At 46.6% G+C, this 14,671-nt stretch overlaps 1 protein-coding gene across 4 annotated transcripts in view; it reads left to right on the top strand.

Moving 5' to 3' along the window:
- The window catches only part of TRIO (trio Rho guanine nucleotide exchange factor), a 223,969-nt gene that overhangs the window by 96,207 nt on the left and 113,091 nt on the right, over positions 1–14,671 (top strand). For all 4 annotated transcript variants that reach the window (XM_032861881.1, XM_032861883.1, XM_032861882.1 and 1 more), the window contains exons 15-20: positions 1,251–1,370; positions 2,852–3,043; positions 3,525–3,674; positions 5,529–5,643; positions 9,324–9,439; positions 13,923–14,045. In XM_032861881.1, coding sequence (XP_032717772.1) covers positions 1,251–1,370; positions 2,852–3,043; positions 3,525–3,674; positions 5,529–5,643; positions 9,324–9,439; positions 13,923–14,045 — 816 coding nt within the window. The remainder of the gene's footprint in view (positions 1–1,250; positions 1,371–2,851; positions 3,044–3,524; positions 3,675–5,528; positions 5,644–9,323; positions 9,440–13,922; positions 14,046–14,671) is intronic.

A 14,671-nucleotide genomic window follows, 5' to 3' on the forward strand; every position in this document is an offset into this window, starting at 1 on the left:
CCAGTTAATAAAATGTTCCTTCTTGCTAAAAACAAAACAGTGTGTCTGAGAAACAAAGGGATAAACTATCCACAAGGAATTGCATTCACCTGTAACAGTCTAAAAGTGGTGCTCAGAAATTACTGACTGGCGTCCGCATGGCCACAAGACAGGTCAGGCAGATACATGGGCGACAAGCTGTCAGGCGGCTGCTGTAGCCCCAGCTCTCCGGCACTTCCCAGGCAGCAGGAGGGGAACGACATAACTGGGAGGAAGCAGCACTTGCCTCAGAGAAGAAGCGTGTTCACATGGCGCTGGTCTTGGTAGCTGGAGAGAGCATCCGGACTGTAACGAAGCAGTGGTGGCGGGACAGTGAAGTGGCTTTATGTTAACCTCCGCTCCCCACCCCCCAGAGTCAGGGCTCTCTGAGACAGGAGATGAGGAGAAGTAGGTATTGGTAGGTAAGCAGCGTTCTGTGCCACAAATAACTGCCCACGGTGACCTTCCACAGTCCCGTGGCTGCCACAGTTGGGATGCTCTTATTGGTGTGTGATGCTGAGGATCCCCGGGGGGCGACCCTGAGCCTCGGAGCCCCGCCGATTCCCCTCTTCGGTTAGTGGGCCATTTAGCACTGGCGCTAAATTGGAAAATATGTTGGTGAAATAAAACAATTCCCTTATTAAGCAGTTTGCTAATTTTGCATGTTTATTTAAAAAGGAATGAAAAATATTTTTCTTGATTATCAGGGAATTATTTCGTGTTTTTTCTAACGATTGTGTTGACTTGAGAGTGAGCGTGTGGGTGCGTGCACGAGCAGGAGTGGAGGGGCAGAGGGAGAGGGAGGAGCAGACCCCCCACCGAGCAGGGAGCCCAGGACCCTGGGATCATGGTCTGAGCCGAAAGCAGACGCTAAACTGACTGAGCCACCCAGGCGCCCCATTTTTAGGGAGCTGTGGTAGTAGATATTCTGATAGGTCATTCATAATCCGTTTTGACCTGTGGGCTAATAATCACAATCAGCCGGACTCCCCACCTCTTTAGCACCCATCTGAGGCTGTAAGAGAACTGATTTAATTTTAAAATGCAGCACTCAGGATCAGATACTGTGGAAAGATGTCAGGCTGTCGGCAGAGGGATCATAAGGAAACCCGTGCTTCATGGCTGATGTGAGCAGCTTGAGCACCTTGTCCTTGTGGCTCGTATTCCTGCTGTCCCACAGGGGGATCTCCTGCGGGAGGCCGATGCTTGGAGGTCCCTGTGTCATGTTTCAGGTGCTGGGCTGGATCCGCAACGGAGAGTCGATGCTGAATGCTGGACTCATCACAGCCAGCTCGTTGCAAGAGGCAGAGCAGCTGCAGAGGGAGCACGAGCAGTTCCAGCACGCCATCGAGGTAGGGATGCCGGCCCACCTCCCACCTCCCACCTCCCACCTCCCACCTCCCTCCTGGTCTGCTGAGCCCCCGATGTCAGGAGCACCTGCACCTGAGAACCTGAGCTGGAGTCTGGGCTGAGGGGCTTTACGTTTTGCTGGTCTTGTACACATGCTCCTGGACAGAGCAGAGCAGTGCACATCACCAATAAACAGCACCGTCCACGGAACTCCTCGACCCTGGTTCCAAGCAGCAGTCCTCACCTTCGTGGGGTCAGTGCCAGGCCAGGTCCAGGCCCACTCAGATTCACTGTCACAGCATATGAATTAATTAATTGTCGTGTTTTTAGGGAGGGGGGAGTTAATTATGGTAGGTAGTCTCAAGGTAATGGGAAAAAGAGCATTTGATTACAGATTACTTGTTACATACATAGAGAAAAAAGCCACAGAAAATACCGTTAATTTATTTTCAAGATTGACGTATTTTCAACTACTCAGCACCAACAGACACATATTAACACTTCCTCCTGAAGCCCAGACTCTGGGCATCTTCTGAAAACTATACGCTATGCCTAGTGTTCTAATAATTAAGTTCCTAATACGTGTCAGTGTGTCTGGATGAAGGATAGTGTTGGTCATATTGCGTATAATCTTTTGTGGGGTCATTTAGTGCCTTTCTAGTAAAATGCAAAATTTCGCTGTGGCTAAAAAAAAAAAAAAAAGAAAAAAAAAAAGAAAAAGAAAATTACTCTGTGTCCGCAGAGACCCATGTACTCCCCCTAACTGCTCTTCTGTCTGGTGCTGTGATTCTTCTTTGGGAGAATCTGACCTGTCAGCCCCTCATGGAATTTTCTAGTGAACGTCCACAAGCGGGAATTCCTACTGGGTTTCTGATGTTATTTTGATATTTTAATATGGCTTGAGCCTCCAGAGTATGCTCTTAGCTCATTCCTGGCTTTGAATTATGTTTCTCTCTCTCTCTTTTTAAAGGTCTGTAGTTCTTGAAAACTTTTTACTCAGGTCTAAAGTTTAAGGTAAAAATGAAAAAGGCATTCAGTGTGACCACATTTTTCACCATGTGTCTGTGTGCCTCCAGCTGCTGTTATAAGGAAGCTCAATAGGAAGAATAAACTTGGAACATTTCAGCAGCTTTTTCAGAGTATTGGCTCTTAAGGCTTTTCTCTGCTATTTCTCAAGCTGAGAACCCCACGACAGGGACCCATTCTGGAATGTCATAATGCATTTCATCTTCGTAATATAAATGCAATTGTGGTTAGGCATGAAAACTATGAAAACTACTTCTTCTTCTCTCTCTCTTTTTTTTTTTTTTTTTTTTGGACCAAGCAGTCTGCTGTGTTTGTGGAAGTGTCCTAATGAGTACTCAGTGAAGTTGTTTCTATAAAAACAGGAGGAGCGGTACCACAGCAGCCTTCCGTGTTCCTTTCCAGTAAACGCATGGCAGCCCAGTTAAGTAAGCATCCCTTCTCCTTCCTCTTTCCTTAGAAAACACACCAGAGCGCCCTGCAGGTGCAGCAGAAGGCAGAAGCCATGCTGCAGGCCAATCACTACGACATGGACATGATCCGGGACTGCGCCGAGAAGGTGGCCTCCCACTGGCAGCAGCTCATGCTCAAGATGGAAGACCGCCTCAAGCTCGTGAACGCGTCTGTCGCCTTCTACAAAACCTCAGAGCAGGTGAGGAGGCAGGTCCTGCGCCCTGCGCTCCTGACCAGCCTTTTATGTCGAGCTGCGTTTTATCGGACAGCTCTGTCATTAACCCCACAGTCATTACTAAGCCCGTCAGTTCAACTGCAGGCAGGGAAGAGCATTCTAGAAGTAGAAGAATTTATTGCTTATCTTAGGAATCAAAGAGTAATGGGTTGGAAAAGAGCTGAGAAGACCTCCGTTTTCCTCTCATTTAAATACATAGCCTGAAACACACCAGAGAGAGACCAGGAATTCTGTTTTTATTTGGTTCTTGTTCTGAAAGGCCTATCTACTGCCTACTTTGTCCCCTGCATTTGTCCTCGCGTAAGACGGAGCCCATGGTTCCTTGCAATGGTCTTGGTCCCCAGGCCAGCACCTTTGTCCCCAGCACATGACCAGCCACACTTGCCAGAGATGCCGATCTGTGCCTGACCGGCCTGCTCTGAGCCTGCGACTCCTCTGCTCACAGGTTTGCAGTGTCCTCGAGAGCCTGGAGCAGGAGTACAAGAGAGAAGAGGACTGGTGTGGAGGAGCCGACAAGCTGGGCCCCAACTCGGAGACGGACCATGTCACCCCAATGATCAGCAAGCATCTGGAGCAAAAGGAAGCATTCCTGAAGGTACAGAGGCGGCTCTTTGGGGTGCCGGTGCCTCTCTGAACGAGGGAAACAGACGTGAGAGGGTTTGCCTGAAGGTGGCAGGGTCTGGACTGTCTGTCAGAGAACCACAGATGTCCCCATGCGCCAGGCGTGTGGCCGCCTCCACATCCCAGGGGGGCTCCCCGCACCTGCAGCTTTCCCCTGTGTGACATTGTATCAGCCCTGGGCTAGCTGGTCAGAGAAAGTCTTAAAATCTTCCATTTGTGATTTACACTCTCTAGTTTTCCCAGAGAGCTAGAAACCCGTGTGAATAGGGCCTGGGTGGACATCAGAACACCAGATGATTCTGAGCAGAGACTGATTCGGTGAGACAGAAATGCCTATAGCTTAAAAGAATCTTCCTTTGGAAATTCAGCCTTTTTAGAAATAAAGCCTGAACCTAGTGCAGAGTAGACCCAAAGCAGGAACAGCTCTTGTTGTATGCAGGATTGGTTACTTCGTTCAGGAAGCGTTTCCTGCAAAAGAAACTTAATCCCATTCAAGCCCGGCTGGAAGTCTGGACTCTGAGATTCTGTCTTCTTCTGCCTTGATGAGCTAGAATTATTCCCTCATTAGCTATTTGGTTACTCTCAAACAGAACGTGTCCAGAAAAGGCAGGCTAAGTGCTTTAATCTTTCCATTTGCTTATCATTTTCAGAATAATGGGTTGTTTGCCCAGGCTACCTCTACATAGGATTAGTTTTTGTTCTGTCTTCCTGGATTTTAAGATATTTGGTGTATTTTGATCACTTGCAGTCGTTTATCCTTTTATACTCAACTCGTCCCATTCATGGAAGCTCCTTCCAGTCAGGTTGGCTCTGATGTCCTCCTCGCATAACCACGGTCATCCACTGCTGCTTCCTCGCTGTTTGGAATGCAGCCAATTTCAGGCTAATCTGTGGAGACTCAGGATACATTTTTCTCTTAATTAAAAACTGTCCCAACTCCATCTACTGCAAAGGCCTGGAAACATTGACCACCCAGAAACAATGAGCTCCCTGTGTCTTGTCCAGATTGTGGCCTAAATACCCTGTATCTGAAGGAGGAGACAGAGCTTCTGGAAGAAAGAGTAACTCCAGGGAGGAGACAGGAAATGGATAAGATATTTCCAACTCAAATATAATTAAGAATATTTTTCCTCTTGTTTTTTTTAAATACATTAATGAAATTAACTTATTTGGTTTATAAATGTGGAATCCGCCGGTTATCTATTGCCATAGTAACACCACAAATCAAGGCACCCCCAAACTGACGGCTCACACCAGGGGTTGGCAGTCTAAGCACCTGAGAGCTAAATCTATCTGCTCTCCTCATCTCCTTGCTGCCCGTGGCTGCTTCCCTCCACGGTGGTTGGGTTCAGTACTGGCAACAGGGAGACAGAGAATGTATGACTTGGAAAGCTGAAAATACTGTCTGCCCTTTCTAGAAATCCAGGCACAGCTTAGCTGGGTGCTCTGAGTCAAGGTTTCTCCCAAGGCTGTAGTCAGGGTGTTGCCTGGGAGATGTGGTCAGCTCAAGACCTGGCAGGAGAAGGCCTCCAGCTTCTCCCACTGTCTGCCAGCAGCCACTCTCAGTCCCCTGCCCCATGCGCCTCTCTGTAGGGCGGTGCTCAACACAGCAGCTGGTTTCATCAGAGCAAGAGCTTCAAGACAAATTTTTTTTTTTTTAATTGAAAGAGGATATAACCTATGTACTCTCCAAACCGCAAGTTGGCCCGATGAATGTTTTAGGTCAAGACATTCGTTAGAGCTGTATGATGTTGTCATCCGTAAGTACTCAAAACACATGTTTGTCTAAGTCGTGTTAACAACATGCTGCCCTCCATGTATCTCTTAGGCTTGCACACTCGCTAGAAGGAATGCAGATGTCTTCTTGAAATACCTGCACAGGAACAGTGTCAACATGCCAGGAATGGTGACACATATCAAAGCCCCTGAACAACAAGTAAAAAGTGAGTACCGCTACGAGTCATTCTACTGGGAGCAGTACGAGGAGTTCGGCAAGATGTGTTCGAAGATCCTGACATCCAGGGCTTCATTTTATTTGTTTTTCTGTTTTTATTTTAATTTTTAAATTTTATTTATTTATTTGAGAGCGCACACATGAGAGAGCACAAGCACAAGCCGGGGGAGCAGCAGAGGGAGAGGGAGAAGCAGACTCCCCACTGAGCAGGGAGCCTGATGCGGGGCTTGACCTCAGGACCCTGGGATCATGACCTGAGCCAAAGGCAGCCTCAGCTGCTTAACTGCTTAACGGATTGAGCCACCCAGGGCTTCATTTTAAATGTCTGCTTCGTATTAACATTCTTGCCAGTTGCCTTTGTTTAATAATAAAATATGAAGCAAATGATATAGATTAATACTTTGTTGAATAAAGTTGAAGAGTATAAGCAGGGACAAAATGCAGCATGATATTTGTTAGCATGGACTATTTTGTGCAAGCAAGGGAAAATATTGTAAATTAGGGGAAAAGGAAAACCAGAATTTATATATAGTCAAATACTTTTAAAAGTTCAAGTCAGGAAATTGTACACCAAAGTTTTTGCTGGAAGGTATTACTGATTCTATATACTTTAAAGCATTAATAAAATCAAATTGCCACATATCATACCTTTTGGTATCATTTGAGTGTAAAAGTCTATAAAGCTTATGTTTTTATGTATGCATATATATAATGTAAGTGCGTAGAAACTGATCTGGGAAAATTTGATACGAAACTGTTAATAGGATCAGTATGGATAGAAGCAAGGGGGACTGAGGGTTTTTATTTTAGAATTCTGACTGAGTACTTAACAGTCAAAATACATGTAGGTGGGGGCGCCTGGGTGGCTCAGAGGTTAAAGCCTCTGCCTTCGGCTCAGGTCATGATCCCAGGGTCCTGGGATCGAGCCCCGCATCGGGCTCTCTGCTCCGTGGGGAGCCTGCTTCCCTTCCTCTCTCTCTCTGCCTGCCTTCCTGCCTACTTGTGATCTCTCCCTCTGTCAAATAAATAAATAAAAAAATCTTTAAAAAAAAAAAATACATGTAGGTGTTCTCTAACTTAAAACTTAGATTTAATCATAGTTTCGTTTTGTTTTACAATTAAGATGACATGGAAATAGATCCTCAGAAAAATGAATAAGAGTTTGAAAGAGTCTTGACATCGAGGCCCCTGCCGTCCTCACGGGGGGCTTCAGAGGCTGGCAGTAAACAGAGGAGGAACCTAGGCCCACAGCCTGAGTGCTCAGAGTTGGGTTTCATAACCCATTAACTAATGATTCATCTCACTTTTTAAACCCATACAGTGGGCAGAAACTTTTGTACCTTATATCCCCTCCTTGTTCATCTGGACTCATCTGTCAGTTGTCACAGAAAAATGTCACACTGAAAGAGTCCCCAGGGCTCTACAGAGGAGAGTCGTCTTTGGTGGGTTTCTCTCTCAGGGAGATGAGTGACTAACACAGCCATTTTTCAGCAAGTTACTTGCATTGGTAATCAGTTTATTTGGCTCATTTCATATAACCGTCACTGCCTTTCTCTCCTCCATCAGTATTGCCTTTGATTGTTGGTTGTACTTGGCTTTCTCTGATCGCAGATGTTATGATCCTTACCATGTTGTACCAGTCCGAGGGGTGTGTGCGTGTGTGAGGAGTGTGTGTCCCACGTGCACACTTACTGGGTGGTCACTGTGTTTGCTGCTCTACGTTATCATTCTGGATGCTCTGAAGAGCTAAAAACAAAATGTCCTGTTTCTCTCATTGGGCACTTGGGGACGAGAGACTTACATGTGGAACAGTGCAGTAAATCCACGTAAGGGTGATGGTGCCAGAAGACACTGTGTCCGAGGACACCAGACAGTCCTTCAGGTCCATGAGGAAGCCCCCAGGGGGTTTTTGGTCCCAGTCCTGGCAGGGGTTCTCTGCGCTCTGCCTGGCCTCTTACTCACCCCAAATCAGTCGGGCCCCAGGCAGGGACTGTAGAAAGAAGAGCCTGGAAAAGACCCATTGGCTCATCTTAGTTTTTACATGTGATGTTTTTATTTAAATGGTAGCTTAATTTTTTGACTAGCCTCAAACTTCAAAGTCTTAATTTGTGTCACTACATTAGTTTACTTTTTCAGTAAAGATAATGGAGCATGACCACCGAGCTGCCACGTAAATCCTGCTCACAGGTACATGTTAAACATCTAACTCTTGATCTCAGCTCAGGTCTTGATCACAGGGTGGTAAGTTCAAGCCTCAGGTTGGGCTCCAACACTGGGTGTTGAGTCTACTTAATAATAATAATAATGTATCTTAGTCCTCTTTCTATATCAGACTTTAAAGATCTGCTCTATCATATGGATATGTAATGTCCAGCCAGTATAATGATTTCATAGTTGACTTAACCTGTCCCCTAGTTGGGCTCAAATGTCACTGCCAGTTTTTCCAAACAGTGCCTTCATGTTCATGCTCCCAAGTACACATGACTTGTGTAAGCACCGTACATCTGAAGAATAAATTGCTGGTTCAAAGGTGTGCACGCTTCCGATGATGCCACCTATTGCCAGAGTGCCCGCTGCAAGAGTGGTGCTGTTTCCCCGCAGTAATACGGGGTCACCCGTGCATGTTCCTCTCCCCCCCCCATGCTACCAGCGCTGGATAGCACCAGTGCTTGCAGGAAAAGGGTGCAGGATGGTCTCTTTGTTTGAGTGAGGTTAAACGTGTTTGTGTGTATTTAGTGGCCATGTTACGAACTTCACGTTTATATGCTTTGCTCGGGGCACCCGGGTGGCTTAGTTAAGCGTCTGCCCTCGGCTCAGGTCATGATCCCAGGGTCCTGGGGTCGAGCTCCACGGAGGGCTCCCTGCTCAGAGGAGAGTCTGCTTCTCCCTCTCCCTCTGCCTCTCCACCTGCTTGTGCTCACGCTCTCTTGCACGATCTCTCAAATAAATAAATGAAATCTAAAAATAAAAACAAATTAAAAAGTCTTTTTGCACTTTGCTCATTTTTCTAATGGACCTTTCATCTTTTTCCTGACTAGCAAGTACATTTGGTCTGTGTCTTATATTTTTCTGATAATTTTAACTAGCTTTTTATTGGTGCTGTACTGTTATGGTAGTTTTTCTTTATCGGGGTTTTCTGGCCTTTCTGGCTCCATGCTTCTCTGCTTCATGTCCTTGCTTCTCCTAATGGTTTAATTTTTGTTTTTGTCCTTATTTTTAAAAAAAGGAGAAGAAGAAAAAAAAAACTTTTCTTCTAGTACTTCACCGTTATGACATAGATCCTATATACTAAATAACTTCTACAAGAAGGTTTTAATGTTGTTGAACAAATTACCTACTCCTGAAGTTTTTCCAGCCATTGTCAGATTGCCCTGCAGGGATGCATAGTTTATCCCACTCATCCAGATAACGTGAGATATTGGACGTCAGCCTTCAGTTTCCAATGACCTCAATCATAAGATAACAGATTGGGGTAAGAGCAGAAGGAGAGGTCTGGTGGACACGCTCGCTCACTGAGAACATGGGGAGAGCAAGCTGTGTGGCTCTTAATCTAATACCCTGTCTTGCACTGACATTTGCATAAAGTCTTTAAATAACATTGGTTGGGATTTTGCAAGTGTTTCCACTGCTTGTAAGTACCAACATACGTCTCTGTTTTTGCTCTCTTAGATATCTTGAATGAACTCTTCCAACGGGAGAACAGGGTATTGCATTATTGGACCATGAGAAAGAGACGGCTAGACCAGTGCCAGCAGTATGTGGTCTTTGAACGAAGTGCCAAACAGGTCGGTCTTTACACCGGGCTCCCCTACACTCTCTGGCCTCCACTGGGTGGCTCTTGACACATCAGCCGTTTCTGAAAACCACTTTCAAATGATCAAAACAGTCATGTCTTTTAAATAAATTTGTCATGAAAAGAAAACCCCTATCCTGTAAAAATGTGATTTGGGCCCTCAGCAAGTGTGTCACACAGCCGGCCTCTACTGCCATTAGCTCGGACATAAGACCACCAGGTACAAGTCCTAATTATGACAAGGACTCAAAAATTGTTATGGAAGCTAGGTTCTGTACTTGTAGAAATACTACAGTGGGTGGGTTTTTTGTTGTTGTTGTTTTTTGCTGGATTATATTTTCAAGATAAAATTTTGTTCTTCAGATAACTTGAGCTAAAATTAGGTAAGAAATGTTTCAGAATTTCTAAGAATTCAGTAGAGTTAAAAAATGTTCATGCAGTTGACTAATTCAGAGACCTCAAGAGGGTGCATTTGCAGAGCATGGGGCTGGCTCACTTAGTAGAGCACGGGACTCCTAATCTCAGGGTCATGAGTTCAAGCCGCATGGTGGGTATAGAGCCCACTTAAAAAAAATAAGTAAAAAGATAAGGCTAGAGTTTCCGTCTTCTGAAGCCATTTTGGGATAAGTGCTTCCACCAGTATGGTTAGTCGTGGAAGATCGTTTTAGGGTAAAGCCTGTCTGACCCCTAACGTGAACTATAATTTCTGTCACTTCTTGGCATTAACGGTAGCACAGGAATCCGTAAACTGTTGGTCCAGAATGTGGAGAGTCTGGAGGGCACGGAGGGCAGAAGGCTCGCTCACAGAACACCTATGTGAGCCATCTCGTGTTCTGCATGTCAGGGAGCTTAAAGTCGCTGGGGCCTCTTCAGTGCTGTGGGTCTCTGGTCACTGTATCAGACATGGACAGTCTTCTAATTTCACCTGTGCCTGCCACAGAGTAGGCATTCAGTTAAATCTTCAACTCAAGAAAGATTAAATTTTCCTCAGCACAGTTTCCCACTTAGGGAGAATATTTTCGATTTGATCAGTGTTGGTTTCAGGCGGACAGTGAGGGGCTCAGAACGGCTTAGTTCCCCTGAGGCTGGTAAGCCAGAGCTCCTCGACTGTAGACCTGGCACCAGCCTCAGCCCTTCCCTCATCTCGGCTGATGTTACCAGAAGTAGTTAGAGTCCCAACAGAAGTGGCAAGCAGCATTTTTTAGTGTTTAAATACAGTTTATTTAATGACAGTTCAACCGAATTTCAGACTTACGGGGCCTGATTTTGTTTCTAATTAGAGATTGTCTTATAATTCTTCTCATATGTCTTACTTTATTGTTTCTCTATTGAAAGGCTAGCAGTCATTCAGCTACAGAGAACACAATTGTAAATAATTATTTTAATAGAGAAAAACAATGGAATGTGTTGTTGCTTTTTCCTAAAGTCAGTTCATTTGCCCAAAATGAAATCTGGAAATGTAGGCCTCTGCAAGCCCGTTGGATTCTGTTCTGCACTGTGCTCACGGTCCTGCACTGAAATTGCTTATTTATAACCCCAGTCCTGGAGGCCTCCCCGACGCGCGGCACCCTGAGCTTAACTGGCAGGGATGCAGAGTGGTGATTCAGACCCCGGCTCTGGGGGCGAGTCCTGGCCCTCGGACTTCCCAGGCACCTCTGGCCTCCTCAGTGCTCTTCCCAGGCTCTCCGCTGTGGAACACTGGCATTCTCCCAGGCTGTCTGGGGCTGGTTCTTTCTTCTGTTTCCTATCTTCTTACCTTCTCTGCTGGTACCTCCCGGCCCTGACCCCCGCTTCGGGTCTGCAGACTTAGAAATCCCAGCTGCCTCCGTGGTGTCTACTTTGACCTTATTAAGACCAGAACTGGGCTCATGAAACCCTGTCCCCCCTCCTCATCTTCTGTGGATGTCCCCCAAGCCCCCTCTTTTCTTTTTAATTTTTTTCAGTGTTCCAAGATTCACTGTTTATGTACCACACCCAGTGCTCCATGCAATACGTGCCCTCCACAATACCCATCACCAGGCTCACCCAGCCCCCCACCCCATCCCCTCCAAACCCCTCAGTTTTTTCTCAGAGTCCACAGTCTCATGGTTCATCTCCCCCTCCGATTTCCCCCAACTCACTTCTCCTCGCCATCTCCCAATGTCCTTCATGTTATTCCTTATGCTCCACAGATAACTGAAACCATATGATAATTGACTTTCTCTGCTTGACTTATTTCACTCAGCATAATCTCTTCCAGTCCTGTCCCTGTTGATAACAAAAGTTGGGGATTCATCCTTTCTGATGGAGGCGTAATACTCCATAGTGTATATGGACCACATCTTTTTTATCCATTTGTCTGTTGAAGGGAATCTTGTCTCTTTCCACAGTTTGGTGACTGTGGCCGTTGCTGCAATGAACATTGGGGTACAGATGGCCCTTCTTTCCACTATATCTGTATCTTTGGAGTAAATACCCAGTAGTACAATTGCAGGGTCCTAGGGAAGCTCTATTTTTAATTTCTTAAGGAATCTCCACACTGTTTTCCAAAGTGGCTGCACCAACTTGCATTCCCACCAACAGTGTAAGAGGGTTCCCCTTTCACATTCTCGCCAGCACTTGTTTTTTCCTGTCTTGTTGATTTTGCTGGCCCCCTCGTCTTACAGAATGTGTCCTCCAGGCTCCATCGTCCTCTGTGGGTGTCCCCCAGGCCCCCTCATCTTATGGGGTTTGTCCCCCAGGCTCCATTGTCCTATGTGGCTATGTCCCCCAGCCCCCATCATCTTATGGAGTGTGTCCCCAGGCTCTATCATCCTATGTGGGTGTCCCCTAGGATCCCCTCCTCTTACATGGTGTGTCCCCGTGCCCCCTCACCTTCCAGGGTGTATAGCGCCTGGTTCCTTTCTTTCCCATTTCCCACCTTCACTCCTTCATGAGTCCCATAGGTGCAGACCTCCCACACGTGTCAGATCTGCCCTCCCGCTTCACATCCAGAGCCAGCATGCTGTAGGAACCCCAGCCGTGTCCTGCCTGAGTCTTGGAGCCCGTTTGCTGACTGGTTACTTCTTCCACTCGCTGTGTACTGCAATTCCTTTTCCACACGGCAGCCCTGTTAGCTTTCACAGAGAAGTCGAGGCTGTGCTTGTGAGCTCCTGGGCCTTCCTGCCCTCCCAACCTCTCTCCAGCCTCTCCTCTAGCCCCCGCAGCAGACCAGCTCAGCAGCCTGCGGCCACGGCACACCCCCCTCTGCCTGCTGAGTTTCTCCCTGTTTTTCCAAACCTGTTGCTTCCCAGCCAGCCTCTCCCGGCTTAGACACCGCCTCTGCTGATCTCCCGTTCTAAGTATGGTGTCCCTGCTCTCATTTGTCTTTGTGCGTCTTTCTTCGTCTTCCACTTCCTGCCCAGTCTGCAGGGGCAGGGCCGAAGCTCCACTCATTCCCCAGTCCCCCAGGTAGCACCTGACTCAACAATAGGCCCCCGGAGACAGTGTGATTAAGTACAAAAAAACCAGGGACCTTTGGAGGGACTTGACAAGCATCGCTTTCAGCCTCCAGCCCGCAGCACTGTTAACACTGTCCCGGGAGGGCTCCAGCCTGACAGCCGTAACTCCCGTGCAGTCAGCTGCATGGTAAGTCATCTGGCCAGGTCATGGTTTCCTTCTCAGTTTGCCTTCTAAAATGCTGTAGAGGCTGTGACGTATCTAATAGACACGGTAACATTTCTGCTCTAAGACAAGCGCAGCACAACGGATGACCCAGAGACTACAAATGGCAAATGTAAAAGCTTCTCCATTTTTATGTTTCTTTCCCACAGTGTTGGGTTTTTAGATGCATATGTTTGAATAAGTCTGATTTCACTTTAGTTACATGGAAATAGAAGTGATGAAACCACTTTCATCTAACGGCACGAGATCACATATGCATTAGAAATGGGTCTTTGCAGTCTGAACCTCTCTGGCCCCCTTCTTCTCAGGTGTACTCCCTTCTCTCCCTAACCTCTCCACCACAGGGGTTAGGCCCCATCGTCTGCTGGCATCCCCCAACCGCATGGCATGTTTGGCCATCATGGGATGGGACCCCCAAAAAGCAAGTGTGCTGGGTCCCACTGGTACTCAGTAAAGGCAGGAAGAGGAAGTAAGGCCTAAACATTTAGCGGCGTGAGTCTCTCAGATCACCTCCCATCCACACCTTCTCAGTATCTTAGAAAAAGGATCTTAGTGTTCGCTTCTTCTGTTGTGATTGTATTTCACGGGTATAAGAACCTCTTGAACTGTTTAATCATTGTGATATAAGTGATGTGCTTTCTAGAATGTCAGGGTTTTTCTTTTACTTTTGGACTTACAATAGTTATTTCAGAAGCTCATCTGTCCTTGAGGCAAGTACTTCTAGGTATGTGCCAGCCTTGGCTTGTGGCTTCACATCTGCGTGTGCTACGCACGGAATGGGGCTGCCTTTACCAGGGCTCAGCCATGAACATCTCCATTCCTTCCCTCTCTAGGCTTTAGAATGGATCCATGACAACGGGGAGTTCTACCTTTCCACACACACCTCCACGGGCTCAAGCATACAGCACACCCAAGAGCTACTGAAAGAGCATGAGGAGTTTCAGATCACTGCCAAGGTAGGTTCAGGTTGGTAATAAACATCTCTTCAGTCGCCTAGATGCCCAGCAGGTTTTCCAGAATAACCTAGAACAGGACACTTCATGTACATAAGGTAATTCTCAAAAAAATAAATAAATAAATAAAAAGTCACTTAAACTCCTTATCCAAAATTGGAGAAACAGTGGGACCCCAGTGGCTCATCATACATTAATGTAGGTGAAACTTCCTTCTGCCTTTCATGCTTCCCCTCAGCTGTCCCTCCCTATATGTGGTGTTCCCTTTGGATCCTCTGATTTTGGCAAATACCTTTATGTTTTCTCTTTTGTCCTTTCCATTACTTTTTTTTTTCCTTTCTATTTTCTTTTTCGAGGTCTTTTCTGAGTACTTGCTATTTTCAGGAAACACTCTTTGGTGTTACTGACTTGGTTGGGTGTGTTTTGTGGACACTCTTTGGCCTGGTGTCTGGTCAGTGATACTTCCTGCTGCAGCCCTGCTCACACCCCGCCTGGTCCAGTCAGGAATCCGTCTGGGGTACGGCTGGCAGAGTTCACCTCCGCGGGCTCGTAGTGCTTGTACAGGGGCTTATGCGAGTGGAGACACCTTCGCTTTCTTCCTGAAAGGCAAAATAGAATTAAACACATGG

This window comes from Lontra canadensis, unplaced genomic scaffold, assembly GCF_010015895.1.
Source record: "Lontra canadensis isolate GAN:19392208 unplaced genomic scaffold, GSC_riverotter_1.0 scaffold22, whole genome shotgun sequence".
Classification (NCBI taxonomy): domain Eukaryota; kingdom Metazoa; phylum Chordata; class Mammalia; order Carnivora; family Mustelidae; genus Lontra; species Lontra canadensis.